Source organism: Epinephelus fuscoguttatus, linkage group LG15 (genome assembly GCF_011397635.1).
Source record: "Epinephelus fuscoguttatus linkage group LG15, E.fuscoguttatus.final_Chr_v1".
NCBI lineage: Eukaryota > Metazoa > Chordata > Actinopteri > Perciformes > Serranidae > Epinephelus > Epinephelus fuscoguttatus.
Window position 1 is genome coordinate 16,877,048 of NC_064766.1, and position 12,682 is coordinate 16,889,729.

General features: G+C 40.4%; 1 protein-coding gene across 1 annotated transcript; it reads left to right on the forward strand.

Moving 5' to 3' along the window:
* Positions 1–202: 202 nt before the first annotated feature.
* On the forward strand, positions 203–11,658 carry samd7 (sterile alpha motif domain containing 7). The gene is made up of 9 exons (XM_049598208.1): positions 203–308; positions 5,960–6,094; positions 6,424–6,547; positions 8,344–8,468; positions 8,546–8,627; positions 8,816–9,480; positions 9,572–9,687; positions 9,776–9,886; positions 11,016–11,658. The coding sequence occupies exons 2-9, from the start codon at positions 5,992–5,994 to the stop codon at positions 11,250–11,252; spliced, it is 1,563 nt and encodes a 520-aa protein (XP_049454165.1). The 5' UTR covers positions 203–308; positions 5,960–5,991; the 3' UTR covers positions 11,253–11,658.
* The last annotated feature ends 1,024 nt before the right edge of the window (positions 11,659–12,682 follow it).

Genomic DNA, 12,682 nt, shown 5'->3' on the forward strand with positions numbered 1-12,682 from the left:
GGCAAGCAGTTGGATGGGAGATCATAGTGATGTCAGGACAGGGAGGGCTTACCACAGGAGATAAGGCCATCTAATGGAGATGAAATGAATCGGTATTTAAAAGGTCTTTTTTAGTTAAGGCAGTTAGCTGGCAGCAGGCTGCGCTCAGACCAGTTGGCTGGTTAGTGGGAGGCCATTTAGTTGGAAGTGAAAGAGGGACAGGAGAGAGGCAGTCTGTCAGCTTGTCAGAAGGTTTTCTGTTTGCTTTTTTTTCACTTGAATTGGGACAAAACCAGTTCCAAGCTCTGCACACTGGTGTGAACTTGAAGGTAAGTCCATTAAAACTTTCTCTTTCAATATTTCCCACTCTCCTCGTGCATTCTCCTATACCTGACTAATTTATTTAGGTTGTATTTTAGTTGCTGTAAATCACATTTACTCTGCAGCTATTCTTGTAAAAGCACAAAATCTAATTAGTTTATTCCAGACTGTACAATATAAGTGCCTGGTGCATTAGAATATCATCAAAACCTTAAAATCAATGCACGCAGCTGAGTATTTGCATCACAATGTTATAAAAATGCAAAACTTTTAAATGGTAAATCTTGTCATGCATAATGTGAGCGGTAAACTGTATAAAAGGCTACTGATCCCTCAGTAAGTGATTAATCTAAAGGCCAATGTGATTAGAGGAACAACCTTGAAATCTGTTTAATTAACCTAATAATTAGCCCAGATTCTGTAAATAGCGCTTATTGAAATGAAAATAATGCTGGAATACATGACGCATGAGTGTGTGGTTCTCATGAAACTGTGATGATCTGTGTTTACGTTAAACTGTTTATTTATTTATATATATATACGTATTGATTTAAAGATATGGTTTTTTGGGCATTTTTGCCTTTGATGGATAGGACAGCCAGGTGTGAAAGGGGGAGAGAGAGAGAGGGGATGACATGCAGCAAAGGGCCACAGGCTGGATTTGAACCCCGGCCGCTGCGGCAACAGCCTTGTATGTGGGGCGCCTGCTCTACCACTAAGCCACCGACACCCCATACATATTGATTTATATTTAATTTCATCCTCTCAATCATCTTTTTCAACACTTTGTAATGTGAGCTCATGACACCACAAGTAATTCGTAAATCAATACCTACAGCTCGCCACTCACAACTCCCATAAAATCTAATCTGCCTCCTGTAACTGACAGAATATGACATGGCTTTAGCATGTTGTGTGAGGGGGGATTAGGAAGGACTAGACAATACTTCTGTCTTGTCTGATATGACCTCCTCAGGGCTCCATCTAAGTCGTCAGCAATTTTTCCCTTTAATTCATTCTTGTAATGAGATTAACCAGGCAACAGCAAATCCAAGGAGTCCAATCCCCGGATTTGGCAGCTGCAGTGTGGCCTCTGTTTGTGGAGGAAATATGAGACACAAGTTTGTTTTGGGTTTTTTTATTTAGCCTTACCTGTAATGACAGTTTCACTCACAAAATGTTGCATTGAAACTTTCATGTGTGCATCTAACAACACTGAGGTCAGGTTTGAAGACGTGTAACAGCGCTACAGGTTAAGTCTCAGGCTACAACTTCACTTAAAAGACTTAAAACAAAAGCTAATCAAAGTGTTAGCTGTGACTGAAAGGCAGCGTTACTCAATTTGCTTTGCACAAGGCCACTTTTGTAAAATGGCAGGAGTCCAGGGGCCACTTTCTAGGAACTGAGGAAATTCAGACCTTTGCCTCACCTCTGTCGAAGGGTCCGAGTAGCCTCCCCTGGTGCTTTTTTTGATAAACAAGTTCTATTTTGATGCTTTTATGCAGTTTGGCACCTTACTGACATTCATAGTGTTTAAAAAAATACCAGTTTAAATCAATTTCTTTTCAGTGTGAATTTAAAAAATGGTCAGTAGGCCACCTGGGCCTTTGAGCTTCTCTTGCATTACGTCTACTTTTATAGCCACACAGCTAAGTATGATTTTCCTGATAAACGAAACATAGTGCAATCTCTACGAAACCAAAGAGGTGGTTAAACAACAGTTAGTCTTGTTCTGAAGGTATTTGCAGAATCAACTTTTTTAAGCATCTGCTTGATATTCTGTCCTCACAATGAATAGGATTTTTGACCTGGTTTCTCAAGTTGCGACTCTATTTTTCCTGATCCCTAAAAAGATGGTCGATGGATCTCTTTGTGCAGTTTGGACAATGTTAGACACAATTAAAAATGTAATCATCTGTGACATTATCAACAAACCCTGCATGCTATAAGGTATTTTGTATTTAGCTTATCTTTTACATTTATGGCACTTTGCTTCTGTTGATGTGTTCTCATGTCTATGATGGGATGGTTTTAGCGTTAGTTTGTTGTTGTGAATGTTGTCAGTGCAGGTTCCAACAGAGTTTGTTGTATTGGTAATAAAACTAACTAGAAGCTTTAGTATATACTGATGTTTCTTTACAATATTTCACATTTTTAACCAAAATAATGTTGATATTTTGCTTGTTTTTTACAAAAAAAAGCACGTACAAATGTCATTGCAACCGCCAGAAAAAATGCTGGCATTGCACATTTTGCTAACAACGGATACGTTGCACTACTTATCATGTAGTGGATCCACTGAAACTTTTCACAGCACTATAGTTAACATGTGGTTCAGTTTAGGCACAAAAACCACTTGGTTAACGCCATGAGGAGATCATGTTTTAGCCTAAGATACCCGGTTTGAGGGGCACAATGCCGGCAGGAAAAGCAGCAATGTCTTGGTAAAAGAAACAACCCCTTTTGGTGCCCCCATCCCTGCAAACAAGTCGCTATGAAACACCGTGTTCGGAGACTAAGTTGATGGAAAAACAGTAATGACTCACTAAAGGACAATCAGTGTCATGACAGGTGTCTCCACCATCCCAGATGACAAATGCAGCTCATATATTACGTCACTTTAGAAACGTTGATATGATATGCATGACACATGCAATAAACTGAACATTTTGTCATCCAGATGATTGGAAGAGCCTGTGGGAATTCTGGAAAGATTTGGATTTCTCAAAGATCAAAACATATTAATTTTTTGGGGGGAAATTGGCAGTTTGGCTCTGAGGGTAAAATGTAAAGCTATTACATGGGAGGTACTATCTGGTGCGGACACATGCCCGTCTCGTCCTGAAGCAAGAGACTCTCACAGTCCGTTGGACTATTTTCTCTTTCTGGAGAGACTCAGGGATCAATTCATTTATGCATTTATTGGTTATTTTTTTTCATTTTCTATTAAGTATGTAAGCTGTTCAAAGAAAGTCTAATCATCTTGAAATATGCACAGTTGTTTGCAGTATCACACGTGAAAGTGTAAATCATTCCCAGTAAAGAGAATGTGAAGGCGATAATACATTACACAACGCCCTGAGGCTCAGAGCTTAGTGCCCACTTGGGAATTACAGAGACATAAATGTTGAAATACATCTCTTCTCATTTGCTGATGCTAGCTGTTATGACATTGGCAGAGAAGTAGGTGGGAGCAGGGTGCATGTGTTCGCGCCACATAGCTCCACATAAACCGATTGCATCCCCAGATTTATCCCCAAGGTGTTTTTAGGACATCCTGGGAGCTAATGGAGGCTAATAGGCTTAGCACTTAGGGTGTATTGTCCGGGATGCTTACAGGCAAGGTTTGCTGAGGGTAAAACTCTAAACGTGCGGATTACCTCTAACACATCCCTTTAAAGTGCTGTATAGCCAGGACTTAGCTAATAGGATCCTGGGGGTAGCAGGGGCCTGGGAAGGTGGGGATGGGGGTTGGACGGGCCAGCAGGGCGGTCTCAGGCAGGTCAGCAGATGTAGCTAGCAGACTGTTGCAGGACTAATAGGCGGATTACAGCCCTCAGATTAGATGGGCTTCAGAGGGAACTTGAGGGACTGTGGATAATGCTCAAGGCCTCGGGGAAATCTTATAGCAGCATTTCTCTGGGGGAGGGGACGGCAAAAAAAAAAATGCTGTGCACAGTTGGTGCATGTACCCAAACAAAGATTGACAAACATCAAATACAATAATGATCAGTTATAATCATATGAAGAGGTGGATGGTGAACTTGAGTGCAGATTCAGATTCATCCACCCAGGAGCATATTGCACACTCTGCTCCTGGATTAGCAGAACTGGATTATTGGGCTGTCGTTTACAGTATCATATTTTGTAATGGGATTTCTGTGGTGTAGAAGGCTAATTGGAGGTGTTTAAGTCGATTGTGCATGTTTACACAAGCTGCTGGCTCAGCCAAGAACAATGCAGCCATTTGGAGTGTGTATGTGCGTGTCCTTTTATTACTACACTTACGAGGATTAAATGTTATTGCAAGCGTCAAAAGATGAGGAAAAATCCTGCAAATTAGGACCACTTTTTGCCAGTCTCCCCGTTTTAAGGGTTAGTATTAAGGTTAGGATTTGGATTTAAGTGTTAAATTTAAGTTTAGGATTAGGTTTACAGTGAGGGTTAGGGTTAAGGTTGGTTTAAGATTAATGCCTAATGCTAAGATGGAGGTAAGAGGTGAGAGGAGGGATCAAAGGTTACGGACTGAATTTGTGTATGATAATTGATCCCCTACTGGCAGTTTATTATAATACCTGTTTTTTACATTTTATTATTTATGGACTTTTTGTTAGTGTTTTGCCAATCTGTTCTAATCTCAACAAAGATATTTAATCATCACAGCTCTGCTTAAAGGGTAGCTTTAGCATTTCTCAACCTGGACCCTATTTTCTCATGTTTTTTTTGTCTAAGTGACTCATGGGAACAACTACTTTTGAAATTAGTCGAGTATTGAGCGAGAGGGCTGTAGCTGGCAGCTGCAAAACAGGCTGCGAAGTAAACCCTGTGGGCATTTGTGCACCGTCAATGTATGTCCACTAAAAGTGCTTGTTTTTGCCACTGACAGGCTCAGATTGTTATTCTAAAACATTATGAAGAGGATCCCTACAGAGATAGACCTTTCCGTTAAAGAGTAAGATCCTTTTTGTTTAACAAGAAACAGGCCACAAACCAAACCCACCAGACTCCATTTAAATAAACGGTCATTCTAGCATGTATATATCTTATATATTTTCACATCTAACTGGATGAAATAAGGATTTATTTCAACCAGACCAGGCTTGATGATCATTAGAGCACTAGAAAAATGAACCAGGATGTTTTTCCAAAATTTTGTGTAGTCTTTGTCGTCTTTAAATGAAATGTGTTTTATGATAATAAAAATTTGTGCTTATTTAAATGGAGCCTGGTAGGTTTGGCTGTATGGTTTTGGGGCTGTGTCTGGTTAAACAAAAAGGATCTTACTCTTTAAAAAAGGTCTTGCACTGTAGGGATCCTTTGTATAATGTTGTCAGACACATTAAAAAATCGGAGCCTGTCAGTGTCAAGAACAAGCACTTTTTGTGGACATACAAAATCAAAATATACCGTATTTTGATGGTGCTCAATTGCTCGCAGGGATTACACTGCAGCCTGTTTCACTGCAGCTGGCAGCCCTATCACTCAGTACTGGACCAATTCGAAAAATGTTTTTTCCATTGGTCACTTAGTTGCAAAATCATGGGAAAAGAGGTCCAGGTCGAAAAATACCAAAGTTACCCTTCAAACTTAAAAAAAAACAGAAAGAAAGAAAGAAAGAAAAAGGTAATGGATATAAGTTATTTTAACCTGGCACATGGCATCTGCAACAACAAACAACCCTGCTGTTAGAATTAAGTTTGATTTGGCAGAATAACATGCATTCTTATAAATAAGAAGACGCTGTCCATCCTCTTGAATGTGTAGATATTTGCTACCCCCTAATGGCAGCAATAAGATATTGCAAAATGTAAACATCCATCTGAGCTCAATTTATACTTCAAAGCTGCAATATGTCATGCAATGTTATAGTCAAAATTTTGTCAAAGTAGTTGTCACATGTTCCAGTTTGAAGGAATGACCCTCTTTAAAACTTTTACAGTGGTCAGGTGGAGGTCAAAGGTCGTGTGTGTCATGACCCCACGGGAGCAGCTGAGGAAGATGACAGCGATGGGAGAGCAGGGGGCTTTGGATGAGAAACACTGGTACCGTCTGGTCAACGGCATGTCAGCTGGAGGTGAGAAGTGGAAACACAGTCGAGACAAAGCACCATAACAACATAAAATATAACAGGAGTCCAAAGAAACTTAATATTTTACAAAATGTGTTTAAATTCATAGTATTTTTCTTTTTACATGTTTCCTGGCACCATCAAGATTGTATGAGTTTCCAGTGTGGAGCAGGTTTAACTAACTCTGTGACCTTGTCTACCATGTATTGATTTTAGCAGATTGTTACCTGCTCAGTAGTGCCTGCAGCCTCCAGCTTTCACAGTCAGAGCACATCTCAGGTATTGTGGCTAAACTGGCTTCCCTGTGACCTGTTGTGCTTTTTCTTCTCTTGCAGAGCTGCGGCAGAGGCAGGAGCTGATAATGAGGAACCAGATGGCCATGGCTCCACAGATCCTCGCTCAGGGGCAGCAGAGGTTACAAGGGGTCCCAACGCAGTTTGAGCCTCGCTTCATGGAGAGGTCTGTATCTGAATTCACCCTTAAAACTGAAACTGTAGCTCTGTGGTGAAGGGCACCCCTGAGAGCTGTCACGTACAAGTGTATAAGACATATTTTTGGTCTTTTCTGTAGAATGAAAATGTTTTCATGAGTCTTCAGTCTTTTAATGTCCTAAGAAAAACAATAGAATTAGTGTTTCTTTGCCATTTTTATTTCTTCAAAACATCAAATAACAAAAATCGATATTTTTTTGTTGATGTTGCTTCATGGTATTTTTAAAACAAGTAGGAAAAATCAAAATTGCAAACTATGTACTGTTGTAATGTTAGTAATATGTTAGTATTCCCGCATATGTTTGTTACCATGGAATTACTAGTATTACTAGCACTAGTGCCATTACAGTACTCTCAGAAATGGTGAAAAATCATACTGATATAATTGCTTCATCAAATATATAATGGAAAAGCATTAAACATATGAAAATTAAAATTCAAAAATTTAAAACAGTACATAATCATGTTTTTTTAATTCAGAAAATCTGTAAATGTATTATCTTAACATCAGTACCTTTATCACAAAATGACAGTTTAATACTTGAGACACTAAAAATCATACTTATGAAATTTTTTTCAGCATATATGTCATTGATAATATTAAATGTATCATATTAAAAACTATGAATAATCAGATGTAGGGTTCTTTCCTGTAATAAACAATAAAATAAGCGAAAAGTCAATTTTATTTTCATTAGCTTAGCTTCACTACCTTTACCATAAAAGGACAAAATTTTGGCAGAACATGTTTTTTATTTAAAAAAAAACCACTTGAACCTTATTAGATTTATGTTATTAGATTTTTGTGTAAAGTTGCATAAATCGGTTCAGTAAGACCTCTAAAATTATAATATGTCAAAAACATTATGCCTTGGAAAATCCCACCGCAGAGAGCCCTCATGTCTGGAGTAAGTTTGTTAACTTCCTGTAGGAGATGAAATGAAAAGGCATACTATTTAAAGATGCAGCGACATCTAGTGGAATTTGTAAGCCGCCGCGCCTGCAATAGTAAAGACCAGGGGCATTATAGTTTTGGGTTGTCCGTCTTTCCGTCTGTCCCATTCCAGTGAACGTGATATTTCAAAAAGACCTTCAGGGAATTTCTCCAAATTTGTCACATCCCCTTGGACTCAACAATGAACTGATTAGAATTTGGTGGTTGAACATCAAAGGTCACTGTGACCTTACAATACATGCTTTTGGCTGTAACTCAAGAATTTGTGCACTAATTCTGACAATGACAATTGAATAATGACATATATTTAAAAGGTCAAAGGTCAACTTCGATGTGACATTAAATCTTCTGCAAAAACACGTTTCTTGCCATTACTCAACGTCATATCACAGGAACAGATACTGAATCAGTCAGATACTCAGTCAGATACTGAATCAGTGACACTAATCTTGGGTGCCCACTTTGAAACTGTCTGTGCTAATTGTATAGATCCTCTCTGCTGCTGAGAGGAGGGTGTGTGTGAAGCATCCATGTTTAAACAGACATGGATGATTTGCAGAGGCATACAACCACTAGGTGATTAATCTAGTCAGTCAACATGCCTAAACTGAATGGCAGAGAAAGCTCAATCAGGCTTATTTATGTACATTTTTTCCAAATAGATGCAGTAACTCAAAATGTGCTTTACCTGACAGTTGAGGTAAACCTTAAAAGGTTAAAGATGCAAACAGCTGAGTATCTGTCATAAATGTCTGTCCCCTTGAAATCATGTCTATATGACTGATTTTCCTGATTTTTTCCTTCATCAGAGAGCTGGTTCCCCCCTCCGAGATGGTAGCCTCTGATGCCAGGCAGATGCACATGGGACCTCACCTTGGTCCACCTCTCCCTCCCCATGCCAATGTCCTGCCTGGAAGAGCTTTTCCTGGAGCAGGTGAGCATTGCCCAGAGCATCTGTATCATCATAATGAACGTGAATGAGCGTTAACTGTGTTTTTCTTTCTCTCTCAGCTGGCTATGGCTTCTTGCCCTCGGAGCCCATGGAAACAGTTGCCCGGCGACAGGAGCTTATCCACAAGCAAAATATAGCCAGGTAGTGTGTGCAGAATATTATCATCGTCTCACAGACATACTCCACCTACACACACAGATCTACATCACAATTTGCTGAATAAAACAGAGACATTCAAGGTATTGTCAGACTTTAATAATGTGATGATGTGGCTACGTCATCACTGTTGCACAATTATGTCTAATATTAGTGTGTGTGCTCCTGTTCAGAATGGAGATGAATGCCATCCTGCACCAGAAGGAGCTGGAGAACGCCCACCAGAAGGGATTTATGGGAATTGATAACCCCATGTCATACCCTCCCAACCCCATGGCATTCAGAGGCCGTCAGCGCATGCCAGACGGCCATGATGTCTTTGTCCATCGTCCCACCCTCGATGAACTGCACTCAAACAGCATCCTCATGTCAGCCAGCCCTTACCCACCCATCAGCACGCTGCACAGAGAGAGAGGACGCAGGGCCGGCAGGAGGCCAACCGTTCACAAGAGCGCAGAGAGCCATGTGTCAAACCTGAAAGGCCAAACTGAAGATAAAAGTGTAGAGCAGAGCCCAGGAGCCACATCAGGGGAGGAGAAAGAGGTGGAGGCAAAGGGAGACATGGGAGAGGAGTGTCCCACCAGTAAGACGCATCATCAAGTAAAAATAGACTCTGAACTGGCCGCAGGAAGCAGGAAGAACTACAAAGAGGGGGAGCCGGGCCTGCGTAAAGCCTGTGTGAACAGTCAAGATGGGTCAGATGTGACCAACAACGGTGCAAATGATAAAGACATATCCAGCCAGTGTTCAGCTTTCCAGGAGAAGTTCATGTATCCCTCAGCTGGTGGTGGCATGCCTTACATGTTCCCAGTCCCTGGAAATGGTTTCCTCCCACCAGGTAAATTCCTGAAGATAGATTACAATAGAGCAGATGAATTTATTGTGTACATTATAGCACCAACACAGATGTATATCATTGTTTTTTCCAGGTCCACCCAATCTCTTTCTTAATGGTGATGAGGTGTCTGAAGACATAAGGAAGTGGACAGTGAATGACGTTTACAACTTCATCAACAGTATACCAACATGTTCAGAATATGCTCAGGTTGGTTCATACAGTTTTCTGTAATTTTTTCCTTTGTTCTGTTTGCTGTGTGTTTGCTGTGCTAATGTTATGTGATTTCACTCTGCAGACGTTCAAGGACCACATGATTGACGGGGAAACGCTGCCCCTCCTGTCAGACGAGCATCTACTGGACACACTGGGGCTCAAACTTGGACCAGCTCTTAAGATCCGCTCACAGGTAGAAAACACAGCCTCTGAGTGTTCCCTGAACATTTCCAATCAAGTCTTAAACGGAAGACATATCGGGGTGCCCAGTGACTCACTAGGTAGGGCGGGTGCCCCATGTACAAAGGTAGCGTCCTTGCCACAGGGGCTGCGGGTTCGTCTCCAGCCCGCGGCCCTTTGCTGCTCTCTCCACCCTTCATGCTTTAACACTGTCCTGTCATTAAAGGCAAAAAACAAAAAATAATCTTAAAAAAACATAAAAGAAAGACATATCAGTAGCTGCTCCTTGAAAAGATTGGATGTGTAGTATAAATCTCATGCAGGAAGGCCGGTGCAACACTACACAGTAACTCTTAAACAAATGCAAATTTTGGAAATTTTGTGAAGCTTGTTGTGGCATTTGTTCATCTCAGGTTTTAAATTTATAATCAATTTTATCTATAGAGACCAAAATAACAAATGATAAAATTGCTTCAAAGGGCTTGGATATCAACAGGTTTTTGGATATGTGTAAATGTCGACATGCTGACCTTTTCACTAAGGTGTCTGAAGGAATGTAGAGGGAGGCTATGTTTGCACAGTCGAATAGGTCCACAACTGGTGGAAAACTGTGAAAATGGCACAAAAGAGGCTATACAGTCAATTTTCCATATTTTGACATGATGAACAACACGTTACGGAACATTTATCGGAGTTTACGTGGCTGCACATAAACACAAATATTGGTGAAATATTCATTTTCATTTGCCATGTCAGCAGCTTCATAGGAATATTGTCTTTTTTGGAATAAGGGGAAAAAAACTGAATATTTTGTGCATGTAAACAGAGAGTGGAGCAGCCAAACGGGACTCAGCCGCCATTAATTTTATCATTTACACCTATGCTTTTTCTACTGTGACATTTCAAAAAGTATTCTGTGGAAAAAGACCAAGGGAGGAAGTTGCACAGGTGCTGTTAACTGTGACCACGCTCTGCAGCACCTGTGCAACGACCTAGGGAGGAAGTTGCACAGGTGCTGTTAACTGTGACCACGCTCTGCAGCACATCCTGTCCTCTACAGGTGCATCATTCCCTTTAGACACTGACACATTTGCAAACACTAATGCGTCTAAAATGTGCCAACTCTCTTTATTGCTCCACAGGTGTCCAGGCGCCTGGGCAACATGTTGTACATGATGAACCTGCCACTCCCTGCTTCCACCCTGCAAACCACTCCTGAGAAGCCCATTGACCGCTCATCTGAGATCGGCTCTCCTGTGAACTGCAACAGTGAGGAGATGATGGCGAGTCCAAGAGACCCCGATGTCCTAAAATCCACAGAGCACCTGCACGAGACAGAAAACAATTCCCCTCCATCTGCCAGCAGCGAGACAGCCTGATCAGAACTGGTAATGTGGACAAATGCAAATCTAACCAGGCCCAGTGTGCACCTACGTGACTCTACCTGAACTGCCACTGTGGTGGATTTGTTTACATAACCGGATTGATGGCGCTTTTTTTTGTTTTTTTTGTTTGCTACCTGGATGTTTAATGCACGAGTTCACACTAGGCCCATGTGTCTGCTAAATATTTGTATTTTACATTAATATGTACATATACGTTTAACAACACTTGAGTGACACTAATGCGTGTTATGAGACGATAAGAAGGTCCAGTATTATGTTTCTTTTCTTCTTTTTCATTACAGGCCTCTAAATGTCTGATCATAGCTTTAAACTCTTTTATTTTTTTAAGCTGCTAAGTGTCATTTCTCCAGTAGGCCATCATAAGGACCCTAGAAATCACATGGGAATGGTTTTATAATTGAATGATGAAATATCTAAGTGAGATGTTTGGATGTTTGATACCTTTTTGCATTTGTCAGATTGTAAATAAAGTGTTTTTCTACATAGAAAACCGGCAGTGCCATCTTTCTGTCATGGTCAAGAGTAAATAAGTGAAGATCAAGACTCTCATGTTTTAAGAAAATACATATAAAGTCATAAAAACTGGCAAAAATCTATTATCTTTACCATGGACGTCATCACGGATGAGAAGTCCTTAGGATGAGGAGAAAAAAACTTTTGAACATTTACACAAAAAAACTGTGAAATCTATTTGGTGATAACTAAAAGTAAATAAAGACGTTTGTTTACAGGCATGTACCTACAGTTATTACAGAACATCTGAAAACTTGTACTTCGTTCTTCACTTAATCTTAATGAGCCTCAGTTTTCCTTATGTTAATAGAAGTTTATTACAACATAAATCTGATATCAGAGAAGATCTTGGTGCATTGACGCAGATATACCAAAAGCTTAAAGTAGTATTTTTTACAAAAGCAGCTTTTATACAATAAATCCCAGAATCACATATAGTCACGGCATCAGACCATGACGAGACAAAACTATGATGTGTAACACTTGGTCCAGACTCTTTACCATCCACAAGCTCCCTATTTACCGGTGGCAGCTGGTGGTGAGGATTGCAGAGTACAACCAGGTAAAACTTCTCCCAGTTAGCGTTCCTTTATTGTTCTTTGCTCGTGAGGACTTTACGTGGAGCCGATTTAGCTGCAGAGGTCTCTTTCTCTCTGAAACAAACAGACCAGGTGTTTAAAACCAGTGAAAACACTGAATAAAGCAGATTCAAGTTACAAATCAGTGTTTCTCCAATGCTGTTTAGCATGTCAGAAATGGGCTGCTAGCCCAGCAACTGCTAATATGTGCTCACCTATTTCCTCAGATAATTCAGTGTGTGTTCACCATATTCCTGATCCAGATGTTCAGGAGGTTTTTGCTGTAAGCCGACTTTTCCACAGAGGTCTCTT